A 20,804-nucleotide genomic window follows, 5' to 3' on the forward strand; every position below is an offset into this window, starting at 1 on the left:
GATTTCAATTATGATTCATTATTTTATATCTCACAAGTTCTACCAATTATCTAGAAAAAGTTGGGATTGCATTGTGAAAGATGTTTCAAGATAGATTTATATTTTTTAAAATCAAATTAATTCATATTAACTCACAAAACCTAAAACACATGGAATTTTAAATGCATATAAGCTACTGATGCATATACAATTATTAAATTCGATTTTTGATTATTGAGGGGAAAACGATAAACGCGTTTGGCCGTCCTTTTCAACAGATGGTTCACCACCCAAAGACAAAGAAATTCTTCTGCAAGTTCTGCAAGAAGCACACAATGTGCAAGGTTTCTCAGGCCTCCCGTGGTGAAGAGCGCCATTCCGCCCTTGGTCGTCGCCGTTACGATCGTAAGCAAAAGGGTTTCGGTGGTCGTGTTAAACCAATTCTTCGTCGTTCAAAGAAGACATCCAAGAAGATTTCTCTTCGTTTCACCTGCCAGTCTTGCAAGAAGGCCACAATGTATTGCCTTGGCCGTCTTCGTAAGTTCGAATGGACAGTTGAGAAGAAGAAGAAACACGCCGAGCCAACTTGGTAAAATATGTTCTTACCAGTAATTTATTAATCCAAATCTTTTTTTTTATAATACAATTTTTTTTTTCATCCATGATTCTATCACAAATTTAACTAATACTAATTTAGCTAATACAAGCTCAATGAAATTTATTCAATAATTTGAGATATTTTTAGTAGTATATGTGGACGGGGGGTGTGACTTTTTTTGTTACGTCTATATATAGATGAAGGTATATTTTCACATCTTCTATATATAGATGATATAAAAATTTTTTCTTACGTTTTTTTAAGTCATGAATTCGTAAGAAAGCGCGACATTATTAAATAAATTAGTAATAAATATTATATACTAAACACATTTTAAAAAATTAACATTAATTTTAAAATAATTTATTTTTTTATCTTTTATAAAAGAAGCTATATATAGATGATGTCAGATATTCCGCGATTAATTAAACATTGTTTAAATCCTGAATGGGTTAAACTTCAATTTAAAAATGAAGATTGTGAATTATTAAATGAATATGAAAGCCAAAATAAGCTAATGAGGTATAAATATAATGATAAAGAATATTTAATTTCATGGAATCAATGGAGTCATAATCAAAGACCTCATAAACGAGAAGAAGAAATTGAAAATAATGAAATGGAAATCATTGATGACATTAAAGAGGATGGAATTCCTAAATTTTGTAGAAAAACCTTTAGAACTAAGTTAGGAGCATATAAACGTAGAGTATTAAATCCTGAATACATAAAACATTTATTTAAAAAGGAAGACTGTGAATTATTAAACGCTAATGAATATGAAAATGCTAAATCAAAACTGAGATATAAATATATTGGAAGTGATGAAAGGTGTAAAGATAAAGATAAAGTTTATTCAGTTTCATATAATAACTGGCACACGTTAGGGATAAGAAAACATTTAGGAGATTATGGTAAAAGTTCCGAATTCTTCAAATCTAGTATGTACGAGAGAATAAAAGAAATTAGAAATAATTATTTTCATGAATGAAAGATTCACTACCATAATGAAATAAAAAAATAAAAAAAATAAACTTTAAAAATTCATGTCTTACATTTTTGAATAATTTATTTTTTTAATTCGTAAGAAAATGAGTGGATCAAGATTCGTAACCGTCAATCAATTAATGGATGCTCTTTCACCAATTCTTGAAAATGTTAAACAAGTAGATGTTTATTTCGATGATTATGTAGAAAGTTTATATTATAAAGGTAAACATAATATTAAACCCATTGCTTTTGCATTTGATAATAAATTAATTGAAAATGCAAAAATTTGGGAATTAATTCCAGATATTGAATATATAACGAATATAACTAATAAATGGTTCAAACGAATTCCAACCACAAAAGTTCTTTGTAAATTAATGATCAAAACGAGGCAAAGAATTTCATGAATTTACATATCATCCAAATAAAGTTTCAGAACTAGAAAATGAAAAACTTCAGAAAAAATTAAACGATAGACTTTCAAATGATCGTATTGAAAAAATAAATAAACTAGCAGAAGTTGCATTTAATAATGAAATATTTGATGAATATAACCTTGAACTCAGTGATGGGCTTTAAGGACCCGGGCTCAACGAGTCATGATTTATGAAATCAATAATTTGATTTATTCGCTCTTCAATAATTTCTATTCTTTTTGTTAAATCATCTATTTTCATTAATGAGGTGATTCTTGATTGAGGAATAGATTTCAAACTAACCACTCCTTTTATTTTTGAAATTTTGAATCCATCAACTTTAAACATTTTATTCAATTTACATGTTGTCAATTCTTCAAATAATTTTTTATTGTTAGCATAATAGTCATTAAATTCTTCAACAGATGAAAAATTTTTTATTTCAGTAATTGGTTTAACAACGTTTATTTTTTGTTGAACATTTTCACTTTCATTAATATCTTCCTCCTCTGTTTCATTTATTTTTAAAATCGGTTTCATTTATCATTAAATAAAAATTAGAATATAAGTGATGAAATATATTTTTTAATTAATATTAAATCAGAAATGGCGGCAGGATTCTTTAAAAAATTATGGGATGGAATTAAGAAAGCTGCGGTTGGGTTCATAAAAATTATTAAACCTGTTGCAAACTTTTTGGCACCAGTAGCGAAAACGGCAGGAACTATCATAGGTGGAGTATTAGGTACTAAAGCAGGTAATCCGGCGATGGGAGCACAAGCAGGTAACGCAATTGGTGGAATTGCTGAAGGAATACTTAATAAAATAGGAGGTAATAGTGGAAAAATAAATAAATATTATTTTTATCTTAGTATCGGTTGAGTCTTTGATAAACTTTTTCTCCTTTATTTAATATTTCTCTTATTGGGGCAGCTTTTGGTGTTATTGATTCAGCAACGTCACTAATTGCTTCTTTATTCTTAAATATCCAATTTGCTCCTTTCTTCATTGTTTCCCAAACTTTATGCGCTCCTCTTTTTACTTTATCCCATAGTTTTTAAAGAATCCTGCAGCCATAGTTGATTATTTCATTAAAATTAAAAATTCATTTTCATCTTTTAATTTTGATTTTTTATTTATAATAAATGACGACTAACTATTTGGTGCCAAACACTAAACCGATTAATGGAAATGTGTTTCATTCATTCGAAAAGATAAATGAAATATTCGCAAAGAATGACGGTAGAAGATATTATAGAGAACTTGAAAGTTCATGCTATGACTCTGATGCTCCATATTTTGATGATAAACAAACTCATTTAAGAATTACAAATCCGGCTCATGATGTGAACCAATTAGGTGACACATATATTAAACGCAAAGTTAAAGCAACTCTAGTTTCAAATAAAGCTTTCACATGTGATGCCGCTTTTAAATGCATGCGTTTATTCGTTGGTTACAAATCATCAAATCAAAGCTTTAAACAATTAGAAGTAGAAACCGAAAGAGGTGATGCCGGTTATCTTCAGATGGATTGCGCCCGTGAATCTTTCGCATTTGCAACATATAAACCAAAATCAGAAAGGAAAGTTAAAAAGTTTGTTCATTCGTTATATAATAATGTTCAAAAATATGATAACTCAGTATGTGGTAAATATATTGACCCTTCAGAAGTTTTCAAGAAAGCAAATGAAGAAGTTGATGTCACTTTTGATATGATTATTCCGGTAAATGATTTGTTAGCATTTCAGGCGTTCGATGATTATCCTAAATCATTTGGTGAAATCATTCTTAAATATTATGTTTTCAGGGATACTTTAGTATTTTGTCAGGTTGACCCGTTAAGAGTTGCTGATTTACAAAATTACGTTTATGAAAAGATAACTGATGAAAATTATGAAAAGATTATGAATCATGTTTATAAATATGATCGCAAATTCCAACAAATCGGACTTCCTGCCAAATTAATTACAAGCTTAGCCGCTACATCTGCTGACGCAACAGTTGATGACGTTATTATTTCATGCACAAAGATGGAAGTTTTAGAGGATAAATGCATTACACCAGGATACGGTTTAATTGAAGAATCAGTTAAAGCAATACCACGTTTATTCAGTAAGGAAGATCCATTCATGATTCCAGCTCAACATATTGACGTTCGTTCACTAAATGGAGGTTGCATCACTCCTGAAGGTATTAGCTCAGATTTCTCATACGCTCTTCATAATGTTACAGATGTTGTGTTAACATTTCCGAAGAATGCAATGCAAAGAACAGTTTTAGAAAATCCAATGCTTCGAGGTCTTCAGGTCACTATAGATTCCAGAAACTTCCCCGATCAAGCGATGACCACAGTGGGTGACATATTCTTTACACGTATGCTTCAAGCTTTCTGATTTAGATGGAGTGAATGAATGCACAGAAGAATACGAGGACTCATTAACTAGACCACTGAATGCAGATGATGGCACACCATTAGCTAGAACATGGAAAGACCAAACTTCATTCTTATGCACTATTCCAGTTCAACGTGATGGAGCGGGTATATTCTTTGATGGATTAGAAACTTTCAACTCACAAGTTACAGTACAAGTGAAAGCTTATCCAATCATTCAGGGTGTAAATGACACTTATGTTCAAAGGTGACAAATCCTCCTCAGGTTTGGTTTACTAGGACTACATATTGGACATGGACACCGGATGAAGGTTTGAAATATCATCCAACAGGTACACCACCACAGTATAGAAGTTCATATGATGAAATATTGATGAATAGAAATGTTTAAAATTATAAATTTATTTTTGATTAAATGGATTTAAAATTCATCCACACCTATATGAAGAATTAGCGGAGTATATAATACATACGTAGATGATATGATTAATGAAGCATTGAGTGATAATAGAAATGCTCTATCTAAGGAAAAATTAATGAAAATTCCATATTCTGAATGTTACTTAAATTCAATCACTGCAGCAATTGTAACAAATAAAGGTAAACATTAACGATATTAAAACAAATTATCATTATTGCTAACACTTCCCCCCATTCACATGTTGTTAATTTATATCAACCGTTCAGGTTCACCTTCAGATGATACATTTGAATCTTTAAAGCATTTAATCAAAATTCCAATTATTTATTTATCACAAGAAGAAGCAGAAGATTATTTAAAAAACTTTTTAATGTATAAAGAATATATAATACAATCAAGAAGCAAGGATAGAGGATATAAATTATTGATAAACAACGGGATGAATTATTTGAGAACACTTTCTATTTCAAATTTTGATAAGAATTTTTGCATTCACTCATTTTCTAGATGATGCCGTGAAATCAAAACTAATAACTAAATGAGAAATCATATTTTAATCAGTTATTAACTCAATGTCGACACATTCAGTGTTCATTCTTCATGGCTGTTCAATACTTTAAAGCATTAAGCACAAACATTAAATCAAATCTATCAACACTTTTCATTTTCAGTGGTTTTAGTCGTCAACAGTTGAACGTTATGCTTTATCAAGTGAATTTACCAATGAGCATTAATGAACTTTACACACAATATCAGCAATTAGGTGAACATGGAAAAATAATAGTTGATTTAAATAAAGGTTCCATTAAATTTGATTAACTTTTTATAATTATTTTTTATTTTTTATTTATAATTAAACATGACTGAAATAGCAAATCTTCTACAGGTTCCATTAAAACGAGGAACAAACAAAAAGGGTGCATATAATAGAACTATGAAAGTTCCAGACGGAATGAAAGAATTAGTCCACATTGTTGCCGGTCTTCAAAAAGATGTTAAACAAATGAGAAATGTTTTAACATTACCAGAAGCTCAAGCATATGCCAAACGTCATGGACCAAATTGGGAAGCACACGAAGCAGACATTACGGGTCCAAATGGAAAACCTGATGGTATAAATGAAGTTTTCGTTACTGATGGTCGAGGTAATATTAAAGTCATAAATGGTTATAAATTAACTGTATCTGATTATCCTAAACGTAAAGCATATAATGAATGTTATCCTATGCAATTTGATGAAAATGGAAAAGCTGTTAAACAATACATTGGAGAAAGTGAACATGGTCCAATTAATTCATACCGTCATAATCCATATTCTTATTTCAATGAAGAATTAAATGCTATTGAAGAGGGACCGAATGAATTACCTCAATATGTTAATCAGTTTGATGGTCAATATGCAAATTTGAGACCTGAAATTCCAGCTAAGAAATTCTTTAAAGTTGCTTTATTCGATCCAGTGTTCAATGAACAGAAAGAAGCAATGAAAGCAGAATTTAAACCAATTCAAGTGGCAAGAATTTCTTCATCTTCACTTTCAGAAGCGTTCAAGGAATTGATAAAGAAACCACTTTATTCTCAACAAGGTTATAACTTTGATTTAATTAAAGAAAGTGATAGACGTAAATTAGAAAAATCAGATGGTTTTAAGAATGCATGTAATGAAATGATTAAAGATATTGTAAATGATAAAATAAGACTGGAAGAAACTCAAAGCAATATCAATAACATTATTGGTGCAGTTACAAAGAAAGTATAAGCAAACAATGATGAACCTTGGGATATTACCGTAACAACTAAATAAAACTTTAAATATATTTTTCTTTTTTTATTCGATTATAAATGAGAAGACGTTTCACAAGTCAAAAGAACACTAACGCAAAAGCAGAGATTACGGTTGGTTATAACGTAAATGATGATAAATCACGAATTATTCAAAATGTTAAAGTTAATGTTAGCCCTGAATTAACTCGTGACTTACCAAAGAAAGAGGAGGAGCAAAATAAAGAAGATGAAGACTCAATCATTTTATCTGAACCTGGTAAAGAACCTGTTGAAATTCCCACTTATCCAACATACCCCCCACCTCTTTCATCAAACATCGAGAACCCATATAAAATAGACATTAATTCAGAATTAATGAAAATTTACCGTGATATAATAATTAATAATTATGATTCAATAATAAATTTAATTGACCAATCCGGTTTAATTATTTTACCTTATGAATCATTAATTCACATTATCGCCATTCTTTGTGATGTTCAAGATTCAGACGTTAAGATTCAATTTTTCATAGATGATGAGGTTTCATGCTGCGGAACAGTTGCAAAAATAAATCCTATAAAGGATATTAGCACAATTAAGATATCAAAGAACGGAACAACAACTGAACTTCATTTAACATATAATGATATTTATAATAAAATAGTTGATGAATATAAAATATCACTTGAAAAATTCTTTGTTAAGGCCATTTAATATTCAAGCATTAACATTATTGAATAATAATCCTTTGAATCATAATCAATAATAATTGACCTTTCACCAGTTTCTATCGTTTGTTTTATTTCTTTTTGTTCCCCACTATCCGGATCGGTCATTGTAATTGTTTTTGTTATAGTATCAGCTTTATCTTTAACTTCAATCTTTTTTCCATCGGGATATTTAAACCAAAATTCCAAAAATTCGATATTGTCAATCTGTTCATATTTTAATCTATCAATTGCATTTTTAATACCATCTGAAAATCTTATGAAATGGTCATTATATGGGTTTGATTGAACTAAATTTGAATGAAGTGAAATATAACCCGATGATGAATATGACATTGACTCATATTTTCTGAAAACACTAAAATTTATAACATGAATGAATTTCTTATTCGTTGAATTTATGAATTCTTGAGGTAATCTTATTCTAGTTTTATTTATCACTGGAAAATAACGCTTTACCATATTTTTAATCGTAATAAAAATGTCAATTATCAATATTATTTCGAATAATAACTGTGAATTAAATTTAACAGTTAGCGGAATTTATAATGTTACTCTCGTTTCTGTGAGTGGTAAATTTAATCCCATTCTTTTAGACCCTTCAGATTATATATCATTTATTAAAGATGACCATGAAAAAACGTATGATATGTATATAAATAATGTGATAACGAAATGGGATATTAACACAATTTTAAGTTATTTAAATGAATCATTTATCGTATGGTATGAAGAAAATTTTAAATCAAAACCTGATAAACTTTTTGAACTTGATGAAATAAATAACCTTATTAAATTTCCACTGAAAATTAAATTTTGTACTCCTCATCTTCGTTCATTGTTGGGGATATTAAATTTTGAAAAAGATGTTGGGGATGTTTTGTATTCTGACACTGGTTCCAATTTCATTTTAATCAAATGTGATAAAGTTAATACCCCAATGAGATTTTCACATCAAACATTAGACCCTAACTCTTACCCATCAATACAAAACATTTTATCCATCAACTTAAACATATTTTCTTTATCATATCCGTTTCAATTATCCGGGAATTCATTTATTCTTCATTCAAAAGATTTATCAAATATTAAATTTAGAATAACTGACCTATTTGATTGTGATTTAGAATTCATGAATGAAATATTATGGCAATTTCAAATAGAAAAAATAGGTGATGAGATAACAGATTAAATATTTATTTTTAAATCATAATAAATGATTAAACAACAGCAACCACAGCAACTTAAGACACAGACCATTACATACGCCACATATGCATATAATTCAAAGACGGCAGAACAAACGCAAAGGTTGAAATATGGAGATTTGGAGATAGTATTGAAAAATGACCATTTCGAATTCGTTTGCAAAGGTGGTGCAGTGATATCAAATATAAAAGAAATTTTATTTATGAATTCAAAAATTAAAGGTATAACGGATGATATAACATCAATTCCACCAGAAGAACAAAGATATTACGCATTAAATGCATTTCCTAAAGTTTTGAAGATTGGAAGATTTAATTTAAATGAGGAATTCATAAAAGGTTTCCTAAATGACATAATGAAGAAAGCAGATAAGGAATATGTGGCTAGTGAGTTAATGAAGAAGGCAAATTTGGTTTATGTTGATGAAAAAGATAATGAAATTAAAGAAAGGGTTGAATGGTATCATGAATGGACATTGGAGACTTTTAAAGTTAAAGCTGATACAGGATGGGTTTCAGGATGTTTAGACCTTAAAGCAGATAAAACTTATGTTAACAATGAGTTAGAGAAGAAAGCAGATAAGGAAAAAGTTATTTCATTCATTAATACTGAGTTAGCAAAGAAAGCTGATATATCATTTGTTAATGAAGAAATAAAACAATCAGAGGTCTATTTTACTCCACCATTTTTAAATTTTATGAAATCATCAGATAAAACCTTTGATATAGATTCTTTTGAATGGATATGTTTCGATGGAGTGACCATGTATTTATTTTATACAGGTGGAGTGCTTTATTATTTTAAAACAAATGATTTTAAAAACTATGAATCATTTACTCCATCTGTTTGGAATCCTGATACACGAAAGCCAATCATTAATCCAAGAATTTTATATGTTGAATATAATAACGGTAAATTTATGGGAATGATAACAGTTGGAGATGATTTTTGCCCTTGTTATTCATTCGATTGTATCCAATGGTTCAAATGTAATTTAAATCAAGATGCTAAATTTAAATATCCAAATAATCCTATTAGATGTGTTAATAATAAATGGGTACTAATTTATGAAGTCAATCAAATTTTCATTAGTGAGGATGGGATAAATTATTATATGTTTAGTATGATGTCATCAGATTTGAAAATTGATTATACAAGTAAGTGGTATTACATTAACAGCATGTATTTTATCCTACAAAATGATAAAATTTATAGATCATCTTCAATACCACAAGGTCAATTTGAACAAATTTTTCAAGCTGATGGAGACATTGAAGCTTTATGTTATGGATCAAATGTTTATGTTCTCGTTTCAGGTGGTATGGTCTATTCATATCCTGTAAGTTATAACAGACATATTTATTTATCACAGGATTTATCAAATTGGGAATTGGTTTATTCATTCACTCCAAAACTTACTCGAAATTATAAATTTACAAATTTATTTTATATTGATGGGTATTTCATTGCTTTAGGATGTGGTGATTTAGTAAATATCAGTAGTGATGGAAGAAACTGGTCTGAAATCACAAAATTTCAAGATGTTAGAAAAGCAATTTTCAAAAATAATACGTTAATATTGATAACAAGACCAGTTTTAAATACTCACCCAGTTTCAATATTATATAATAAATTCAATATTCATAATGGATTAAATACAATTCTTGAGATGATTTACCCCATTGGTTCTATTTATACGTCAATGAATTCAACAAATCCCGCAAATGTTTTAGGCTTTGGTACGTGGAAGCAGATTGTAGACAAATTCTTATACTGTGCTAACTCTTCAAAGCAAACAGGTGGTTCGAAGAAAATTAAAGAAGCAAACCTTCCACCGCACACTCATACAGGAACTACAAACTTTTCTGGCGACCATAGCCACTCATTAAGAGACCACCCATTATACAACTCAGAATATTATGCTGGCAATGACGTTTTATCTCCAGATTATAACCATTCGGCAAAAAAGACTTTTCGACCAACTGAACCAGGAGGAAATCATGTCCATACTTTCACAACAAATCCAACAGGCTTGGGTAAAGATTACATGCCACCATTTATGACTGTATTCGCATGGTATAGAGTTCAATGAACGCTCGTCGACATAAGATTTTATAAATTGCACATTTGACGTAAATTCATTTCCCCAGTTATTCAATAATTAATTATTTTTGAATAACTGATGAGGTCACCGGGTCACCAGGTCACCAGGTAATTTAACTTCTCTGAAAAAATGAGACAACATGACATTTTGACAACATCACAGGAGGAAGGCGGTTATGACTTATTTTTGAAGAACTGAAGGTGTCACTACGTCACCATGTGTCACTCGGTTAATTAACTTCTCTGAAAAATTGTGACAACATGACATTTTGACAACATAGTGGGATTAATGAGGAAGGTATTTATTAATTATTTTTGAATAACTGATGAGGTCACCAGGTCACCAGGTCACCAGGTAATTTAACTTCTCTGAAAAAATGAGACAACATGACATTTTGACAACATCACAGGAGGAAGGCGGTTATGACTTATTTTTGAAGAACTGAAGGTGTCACTACGTCACCATGTGTCACTCGGTTAATTAACTTCTCTGAAAAATTGTGACAACATGACATTTTGACAACATAGTGGGATTAATGAGGAAGGTATTTATTAATTATTTTTGAATAACTGATGAGGTCACCGGGTCACCAGGTCACCAGGTAATTTAACTTCTCTGAAAAAATGAGACAACATGACATTTTGACAACATCACAGGAGGAAGGCGGTTATGACTTATTTTTGAAGAACTGAAGGTGTCACTACGTCACCATGTGTCACTCGGTTAATTAACTTCTCTGAAAAATTGTGACAACATGACATTTTGACAACATAGTGGGATTAATGAGGAAGGTATTTATTAATTATTTTTGAATAACTGATGAGGTCACCAGGTCACCAGGTCACCAGGTAATTTAACTTCTCTGAAAAAATGAGACAACATGACATTTTGACAACATCACAGGAGGAAGGCGGTTATGACTTATTTTTGAAGAACTGAAGGTGTCACTACGTCACCATGTGTCACTCGGTTAATTAACTTCTCTGAAAAATTGTGACAACATGACATTTTGACAACATCACAGGAGGAAGGCGGTTATGACTTATTTTTGAAGAACTGAAGGGGTCACCAGGTCACCAGGTCACCAGGTCATTTAACTTCTCTGAAAAAATGAGACAACATGACATTTTGACAACATAGTGGGATTAATGAGGAAGGTATTTATTAATTATTTTTGAATAACTGATGAGGTCACCAGGTCACCAGGTCACCAGGTAATTTAACTTCTCTGAAAAAATGAGACAACATGACATTTTGACAACATCACAGGAGGAAGGCGGTTATGACTTATTTTTGAAGAACTGAAGGTGTCACTACGTCACCATGTGTCACTCGGTTAATTAACTTCTCTGAAAAATTGTGACAACATGACATTTTGACAACAGTCATGGAAATTTGATGCAGCCCAAAAATAAAGTTAGTTTTAAAATTATTTTTATTTTTTTATTCCTATATAAATGACAGCAACAAACAACAACAGCAACTTTATCGTTTCTGATGAAAAAGTTATTGATTCATTAGCTGAGGAATTAGTTGTGGCAGAAACTAAAACCCTCAACGAAAGAATTGGTGAAAACAAGATTGATTTACATAACTACCTCAAACACGATGGAGGAAGAGGAAGGAAAACTGGTACAGCTTTATTAGTAAATAAAATATCAAATTTAACGATTATAGATGTTGATATCAATAAATCATACAATGATGAACTTAAAGAAACAGTTAGAAAAGACATTTTATCAAAACTTTTGGATAAAGATGTTATCGTTAAAACCGCTTCAGGAGGTCTTCACATTTATTGTAACACTAATTTCTTCTATTCAGTTTCGAACAGAATGATTAAATGCTATTCCTGCAATGATTACGATATTGATATAATGACTTCTATTGATGATTCAAAGCGTTCTTTAGTAGTTATGGCTGATTCAAGAGTTCGCAAGAATGCAACAGAACCAATCAAAACATACTCATTCATTCGTGGAAGTTATGACTCAACATTAACCAGAACGGTGAATGATATATTAAATGATTTGAATATTAAGGTAAGAGTTGAACAGAAGAACGAAGAAATAAAGACTATCATGAATGAAAACAAAAATGTAAACATTGACGATAAACTCGCCCAGAGCATAGTTGATGGTATTAGTGATTTTGAAGTACATAATGACGGTGGAAACATGAATTTAGAAAAAGAAGTTACATTATTCACACTGTTTCAAGCAATTAATTCGTTACCTAATCATTTAATTAATGAAGCATACGATAACGTTTATAACTTCTGCAGCTTAACTGAAAATGCAAAAAGTAATTTTGAAAAAGCACGTAGTAGATATGCACATTTAATGACTTCTCCATTTGTTTTAGTGAAGATTCTAAAACTATATCAAAAGGAATATTATGATGAATATGTTTTGCCTTTATTACGTAAGCCAAAAATAACATTTGATATCAAACTTGATGACTCGTTTTTGATAACAGATATTAGACGCAAGGCTGAAAAACATCAGTATAAAAACAGTTCTGAAGTAATTGAGGATTTATCACGTGTAATCCGTTTTGTAGATTGTGGAAATAAATACTTCATTCAAAAAGATTACAACATACACGACAAAATGAATCAAATATCATTCGTTCTTCAATCAAACATGAAAGAGTCACTCAAAATGATTAAATTATTTAAAGAAGAAGGTAAAACCATAACAGCATGGGATGTACTACTAAATCAATTGTCTTCATTAACCGTTAAGGGTGTTTGCTTTAAATCTGATTCCCCAGATGTTTTCTCAACGTTTCAAGGTTATAAATACAACATTCTCGAAAAACCAGATTACTCAAAAATTGAGATGTTTATGAATTTCATTAAAGAAGCCATTTGTGATAATAACGATGAAGTGTATAAATACCTTCTCGGCTGGATTGCATCAATGATTCAACATCCTGGAATCAAGAATGAAACAGCAATTATTTTGAAAGGACTTCAGGGAACAGGTAAAAACAGATTTACAGACATTATTTCTGAACTTCTCGCTGGTTATTCATGCAAAAACATTACCGAAATAGGTGAGCTAACGGGTAATTTCAATTCAGTAGTTGAAAATAAAATGTTTCTTGTACTTAATGAACTCAAGAATGTAGGTGAAGATAGACTCGCAAACTTCAACGCTTTGAAATTAATTATAACGGATAATGAGATTAGAATTAATGAAAAGAATCAACCCAGAAGAACAGCACAGAACGTTGCAAACTTCATTTTCGTAACTAATAACGTTTACCCTGTCAAAATTGAAGTTGGAGACAGAAGATACGTAGTTTTAAGAGTTAATGGTAAATTTAAGGGTCAATTTGATTACTTCAAGAATTTAATGGATTCATGCACTAAGGAATTTTATGATAATTTACTAACATATTTTATGCAATATGACATTTCATCATTTAATGTACGAATCATACCGATGACTGAAGCCAAACAAGATTTAATTGAATTATCATCAAATCCTTTAGATGTATGGATAAATACACATTATGATGAATTGTGTGCAGGTATGACATGTAAAAATGCTCTATTCTGCAAACCATCAGACATGAAAGACAAAAACTTTCAAATGAGCATTAAAGATAAATGTGATAAGAAACAGAGAAGAATAGATGGTAAACAAACATGGTGTTATGTTTGGAAAGAAGAAATGAAAGGATTATATAAACAGGTTGAACCAAACGATAATGAGGATTCATTTACTGACGATGAAATACCTGTAAATGAAGCTTTATAAAGTATGATTTGAATTTATTTTTGCATTAATCCTGCTGTGTTGTCAAAATGTCATGTTGTCAGTAATTTTAAGAGAAGTTAATTAACCGAGTGACACATGGTGACGTAGTGACACCTTCAGTTCTTCAAAAATAATTAATTATTGAATAACCTAAAAACCATTAACGATAAAATAACTGATAACAAATTTTTATTTTTATCATAAATGAATACCCCACAAGCTCAAAATTTACCACGAATCATAACAAGGGAGGAAATGATAAAAATGATGCAAGAACAAATTAAAAACAACAAACCACGAAAACCGAGAAGATGAGGAATAAAAATTAAATTTGGATAGAGTTTAAAAATTCATCTTTATTAAATTCATCTCTTCCAACCAATTTATTTATTCTATTAAATTCTTTTATTTTTGCTTCACTCAGTTTAAGGATTGAACGGTAAGTTTCTAATTTTTCGATTATTTCTTTATCGTTTTCAACCCCACCGCATTGTGGCTTCTTTTTGTAATAGCATATTTTTGATTTAATTCTGTTTAGTTTCTTTTTATATTCATCGTCTGGACTCTTGGATGCTTCGTTGTCACTCATTTCTTACGAAATAAAAAAATTAAATATTATTTAAATATAATGGAGTAATAAAATAAATCGGAATTTCTATTAATTTATTGTTAACCTCAACTAATGCATTGCCGTTAATATATCTAACAAATTCAGCTATTGTGTCAAATCTTCGTCTTCTTTTTGTCATTGATTTATCAGTTTTTCCATAATCGAGATGAATTAAAACTTTATCCCTTGTTTAAAATTCATGAGCCCCGAATTAATTTGTTCACGTTTAACATCATTCAACCTTTCCATTTGCTTTCTAATATATTCCCATTCTTTTGAAATATCATTTTTCATTTCCACCGGTTTCATGTTTATTGTTCTATGCCATGTATTATTGTAATAATATACTAACTGCTGTATGATGGAGTCATGATTTCCATCCCAGTATATCTGACCGTTAACCCCTAACGCATCTCTAAGAGTTCTCATTACCGCATCAACTATTTTATTATGAAACGTATATGGAGAGGATGAAAAGTAAAAATTAATTTGTGGGAAATAATGAGTCATAGCTGCCTGAAATCCTTTATCACCATCACCCCTGATATTATCTACTCTTTCATGATCTAGTAAGTATTGAATAGCTCTTCTTGTTTCCTGTTCTGTTTTCCCTTTCACTGGAATGCAATATAAATATCTGGTGTTAATGTTAATGGCAAATAAATAAGTAACGTTTCCTTTTGAATATTCTAAATGATCGATTTCATATGAATATGGATATGGTGCAAATGAAGGGCGACTAAATTTTTCCTTTAACGGTTGAATTTTTGGGTCAATTGGTTTATTTAATATCTTGAAATCCTTTTTAAAATCTTTTTGTTTCTTTAATGTTTGAAATGGATATAATAAAGTGAATGATGAAGGATTAACTGAAGGAGGAGGCGGTTTTGGTGTTGCAGGTACTGTCGTTAGAGGTTTTGGTGTTGCAAGTGGTTTAATTTTATCTGCTTTGATTTTGGATGATGAAGTTTTGGAATTCATTCCTTCCTTCATTAATTCTGGATGTATTCTATTCATTTGTTTTAAATATGCTGTATATAAAGGTTTAAATACTTTCCCGCTTCGAGTTTATGTTGAAGGATGAATTCCAAAAGTTGATCTTCATTTAAAAGTCGGGCTGAATATGGTTTAACTAATGAATCATAAATTAAAGCTTGTGCTCATTTATGGTCTGAAGGACCTGGGCGTTTTGCACCTTTTGTTTTTGCTCCTTTTGCTTTTGCGGCTCAGGATTATATAATTTATATATATTCATCAATATCTTCTTCTGTTAATACTTTATTTTTAAATCTTTCAATTGTTTTGTGTGATTTAGTTTTTCCCTTTGAATATTCATTATTTTTTATTTTGTCTTTAATTTTAGAAATTATTTTATTATGATATTTCAAAATTTCATTTTTATAATATGGATAATAATATCCATATCATCACCCGTTATATTATTATATTATATTTTTGGAGATATGATTTTAATTCATAATAAGAAAATTTTGATTAAGTACTAAATCATCAATTAAATTTTTAAATCTGGTTATCCATTTATATAAAAATAAAATAAATGTTTTAAGGGTGCCCACCTCTTTGAATCATAGTATCAAAACATCATTAACGGTTCCTTTTGTCTCTTCTGTGGCATTTTATTAAATAAATGGCATACAACATCCATTTTCACAACACACAGCCTTAGTGTGTGCTCCTGTTAATGCAGTCTTACCAATTGTTAAGCGAGTCATTGACCCATTTTTAAGTTGTAAATTAATATTCTGACCATCAAATATCACTTTATCATTTATTATATCCAAATAATTTTTAGGTGTTAATTGTTTATTTTGTCGTAAACTAAACTCCTTTCATTTTTTGTGCAATCTTTTTAAAATCACTTCCATCAATTGAACCGTTGAATGATGTATAACACTTAGGACATAAAGCAACCATGTTATCACCTTGTTTCTCAATTGCTAAACCCAATAACTTCTTCTCATGTGCTTTTTCTTCAGCTTTATTCTTTAATTTAGGTTTAAATTTCTCATCAAAACAGAAGAAATCAAAAGGTGCGAATTTGTAAATGTTTTTATCATAAAATTGTTTATCGTAACAATTGCTTGAAATGCTTGAGTGTTAGGAAGATTTGGGTCGCCAGCGATTGCCCAATAAGATGAATCAGTATCACCTTCAATGAAATGAAAACGATTAACATCATGCATTTATACATAAAATCATAAATGAAAACCAAATACCAGTATTTTGCGTTATCTAAAGTGAAGAATGCCTCTTGTAAACATGTATCACATCTATAAAATCTATCTTTAAGCATCACTTGATACGTATCTTCACCTATTTCTCTTATGTTTTTAAACTTATTTGACATACATGCAACGCGTGCCTTCTGTGCATTCATTATTTTAGTCTTTGCGTAATTTTGTGTATTCATTGCATCGTAACCATATGATCCATTAAGTGAAATCTTGCAAAATAAACTTTTTCCTTTATTTCCTTCTAATTCAGCCTTTTGTCTTTCGTTCATAAATTCGTTCGCAAATTCATTAAAACAAGTGTTTTTCGTAAATGTTAAAATTGATTGAATATCATCAATGATAAAATGAAATCTGTCTATTAGATACCAAAGATAATAAGAAGAAAATGGTTGATATTGGTTGTGTGTTGATGCTAACTGAGTTAATTTCTCTGTTTCTGGTCAACTGGTAGATTGTTTGATTTCATGTAATTATACATAAAACTGCCAATTGTTTTTTCATCTGTGATAATATCTAAGTTTCTTATTATCGGTAAAAAGTTTATGTAATCATTAATGTATTTTTCATCAATGTGACCCTTTACTTCAGCCACGAATAAAGTATTTTTCTTCTTAATTATTCCCAGTGCTTTTGCTTTCTTTGTTGCTGTATCACAAATGATAACACCATTCAATCTTCCCGGCATATACATTTTATGGTCAGTATATTGAATGAAATCATGAGGATTAGATGAAAATGATGAAGGATATAATGAATTAAAGTCAACACCAACGAAATGAGTCATAATGTTGGTGGTGTCCTCATTTGATACAGTTTTAGTTTCTGGATTATATGAAAGTTTATTAATGTGCGTGATTCCTTTAAGATTAACACGATGTTGAACATTTGATAGACCACCAGTAATTCCATTACGGAGAATGTGATAAGCTTCAACTGAATCTAAAGTCATTGGTAAATTATTTTTTAATGCATAATTTCTTAAATTGATTCTTAAACGTTGAACATCTTCATCTTTATTTGATTTTACGACATTGCAATAACAACACATTAACTGACAATTTTCTTTGGTATGTGGTTTTTCATTATCGATTCTATCCAATGTTGGTTTATTTGCATATGTAAACGCTTTACCACACATTTTGCATTTAGATGAAAGGATTAAATCGTGATAGTATTGATAGTCATCCATTGAAACATTGTTTTTAGTATCCTTTTGCTTTTTCATCTTGTTTCTTATATGAATCAATTTTATATTTCCAATACTTTTTTGTTAATTCAAAACTTGATTCCACATTTTCTTCTTCTGGATATGTTTCGTTAGGATTGAAGTTCTTATATGCTAACGCGTAACGAATCATTGATGCATTCGATGATAAAGAAAGATTATGAAGCATGTCAATTTTATAAACAAATGTTTCTTCGATAATTTTATCAATTGGGTCAATCATAATTTCAACGTCTTTATTGCAATAATGAATAAAATATTCTAATCTATTCTCAAAATTTTTAGCATCATTGAGATATATTTGATAATCTGAATCGGATATAGTTTCTTGAGTTAATGCTGAATAAAATGAATCTTGAGTGAATGGTTCCACTTTATATAATTCTTCTTCGTAATTCTCCCATGTGATGAATTGATAAGGGAAAAAGGATTTAACACGTGATTTATTGTTTCCGAAATCTTGAGTGAATTGGTCTAATGTTCCACCCGCTATATAATTTCTGATGTCAATAAATCTTAATTCATATGGACAGTTTGTTTTCTTTACAATGATTTGCTTAAATTGAGAAGATGAACCCAGCATTGATTTTATTTTCCATTTTGCAGTGTTTAAATCACGAAGAATTAAATTTAAATCAAACTTTCCCGAATTAAAACCTATGATATTCACTTTATTGAATTCCTCATCTAAAAGCTCTTTCATTGCTTCCTTTTGTTTCTCATTTAATGTATGGGACAAAGTCCCCGCCGTTTGGTCCGTTTGCGGCTTCATTAATTCTTCATATTGTTCAATATTTGATTTAGCAACTAATGAACAGGTTGAAAATAAAAATTCAATCCAATCAGAGATGAACGAATCACTTGATGTTAAGCAAAAATTCCTCGTAAATGTTTTATCACGGTCTACGACCTCGCCGCTTTGCGGCTTTATTTTGACAGTTGATGATACCATAAATGGTTTTAAGTAAGCGTTCAAAGTTGCACATTCAGAAAGTTGAAGTTCTTCTTTAGTCTCTAATGTTTCGAAGTCAAAAGTAATATAATATCTTGTTGGTTTATAATATTCCTGCAAATTATGTGCTAATAGCCATTGATATATCTTCTGTTTCGTGATATGTGGTGCATATGGTTGTTGTGTGTTTTGCAATTGAACGTCTTGAATTAATCTTCCATTATTTTCTTTACATTTCTCACAATGTTTTAAAAATCTTCTTTGGTTTTTCCTTTCTGGATCATCACGGATAGAATATACTTCTTCTTTGCAAAAGGGGCAAACTTTATATCCTGTGAGTGCTTCAACGTCTGTAATTCTGTCAGCGTGAAGTTTTCCACATGGACTCTGTGTTAATAAAATATTTACTGTTTCAAATTCTGGATCTATCATTATTGATTCCACTAATGGAAAGTCTACCTTGTTAATGTCTACGTCTTCTGGTTGAGGGTCACAATAATAAAAATCAATATTAACGTTTAACATTCTTGCTAACCTCTCACTTTCTGATGAAATGTCAAACCCTTCATATGCATCTATTGCTTCATTTAAATAGCTTCTACGAGTTTTAGGATTAACACCATCAGGAATGTTATAGAAGCGTTTAAATAACCTTCTACCTTCTGCTCTAATTTGATTATCATTCATTTTAGCTGTTCCGTTTTTGTTCATTTATGTAAGAATAAAAATTAAAAAATAAATAAAAATAAAGTTTATTTTTTTTAAAGTCCGAGACTCAGAGAGTCCAGGGCTAAAGTCCATAAAATGAATTAAGAACACATAAATTTTTATCATCTGCGACGTGACGAATACATTTTAATTTACTCAAGAATGCGTACCCTGATACATTAAATCTAATTCCTGTCTTATTTAATTTCACAACTTTGAAAAGGAATGTATGAATAGCTATAAAATGATGAGATGATGTTTTATGGGTTGCTTCCATTTTTTCTGAAATAAATGAATAAATATAATGTTTATAAGTTTTCATATCTTTTATGTTCTTAATAACGAATGGTATAGACCTTTCAACTTCGTCTTCCTTCGGTGCTGTTCTTTCATATGAAACATTATTGGTATCTTCAATAATGAAACCACAATCGCATAAAATTTTATATGTACCAATTGTTTCTTTTGATATTTTATCTAACAAATCAAAAACTTTATCAACACCTGTACATTTATTTAAATAATAATTTGTGTAAATATCATGGTCTTCTTTCTTAATCGTATTTGTTGCATATGTTACATTTTTCAGTGCTTTTTTGAATTTTTCAGAATCAAGAGGAGGTGAAAGTAATATACATGGATAATCTCCATCGTCAATAAACTGAAGCTTATGTTTA

At 30.0% G+C, this 20,804-nt stretch overlaps 8 protein-coding genes and 2 pseudogenes across 10 annotated transcripts, besides 1 other annotated feature; 6 read left to right on the forward strand and 4 right to left on the reverse strand.

Moving 5' to 3' along the window:
• Nucleotides 1-243: 243 nt before the first annotated feature.
• TVAGG3_0864370 (structural constituent of ribosome) lies at nt 244-605 on the forward strand (the record flags this gene model as incomplete). The annotated part of the gene is made up of 1 exon (XM_001314612.2): nt 258-572. The coding sequence occupies one exon, from the start codon at nt 258-260 to the stop codon at nt 570-572; it is 315 nt and encodes a 104-aa protein (XP_001314642.1).
• A 2,523-nt stretch (nt 606-3,128) lies between these two features.
• TVAGG3_0864380 (uncharacterized protein) lies at nt 3,129-3,558 on the forward strand (the record flags this gene model as incomplete). Its single annotated transcript, XM_051249806.1, has 1 exon — nt 3,129-3,558. A coding segment is annotated over one exon (430 nt), but the record flags the coding sequence as incomplete, so codon positions are not given.
• Nucleotides 3,559-4,920: 1,362 nt separating this feature from the next.
• Nucleotides 4,921-20,804: part of a mobile genetic element that runs on past the window's edge.
• Nucleotides 5,659-6,558, forward strand: TVAGG3_0864400 (uncharacterized protein; the record flags this gene model as incomplete). The annotated part of the gene is made up of 1 exon (XM_051249807.1): nt 5,659-6,558. The coding sequence occupies one exon, from the start codon at nt 5,659-5,661 to the stop codon at nt 6,556-6,558; it is 900 nt and encodes a 299-aa protein (XP_051085282.1).
• On the forward strand, nt 6,642-7,280 carry TVAGG3_0864410 (uncharacterized protein; the record flags this gene model as incomplete). Its single annotated transcript, XM_051249808.1, has 1 exon — nt 6,642-7,280. One exon carries the CDS (start codon nt 6,642-6,644, stop codon nt 7,278-7,280), a length of 639 nt encoding a protein of 212 aa, XP_051085283.1.
• TVAGG3_0864420 (uncharacterized protein) lies at nt 8,706-9,680 on the forward strand (the record flags this gene model as incomplete). Its single annotated transcript, XM_051249809.1, has 1 exon — nt 8,706-9,680. A coding segment is annotated over one exon (975 nt), but the record flags the coding sequence as incomplete, so codon positions are not given.
• On the forward strand, nt 10,206-10,595 carry TVAGG3_0864430 (keratin-associated protein family; the record flags this gene model as incomplete). Its single annotated transcript, XM_051249810.1, has 1 exon — nt 10,206-10,595. The coding sequence occupies one exon, from the start codon at nt 10,206-10,208 to the stop codon at nt 10,593-10,595; it is 390 nt and encodes a 129-aa protein (XP_051085285.1).
• TVAGG3_0864440 (uncharacterized protein) lies at nt 14,703-14,966 on the reverse strand (the record flags this gene model as incomplete). Its single annotated transcript, XM_051249811.1, has 1 exon — nt 14,703-14,966. The coding sequence occupies one exon, from the start codon at nt 14,964-14,966 to the stop codon at nt 14,703-14,705; it is 264 nt and encodes an 87-aa protein (XP_051085286.1).
• Nucleotides 14,986-15,868, reverse strand: TVAGG3_0864450 (annotated as a pseudogene). The gene has a single exon. A coding segment is annotated over exon 1 (883 nt).
• On the reverse strand, nt 17,688-18,690 carry TVAGG3_0864460 (annotated as a pseudogene). Its single transcript has one exon. A coding segment is annotated over exon 1 (1,003 nt).
• TVAGG3_0864470 (uncharacterized protein) lies at nt 19,472-20,106 on the reverse strand (the record flags this gene model as incomplete). Its single annotated transcript, XM_051249812.1, has 1 exon — nt 19,472-20,106. A coding segment is annotated over one exon (635 nt), but the record flags the coding sequence as incomplete, so codon positions are not given.

This window comes from Trichomonas vaginalis, chromosome VI, assembly GCF_026262505.1.
Source record: "Trichomonas vaginalis G3 chromosome VI, whole genome shotgun sequence".
Taxonomy (NCBI): Eukaryota; Parabasalia; order Trichomonadida; family Trichomonadidae; genus Trichomonas; species Trichomonas vaginalis.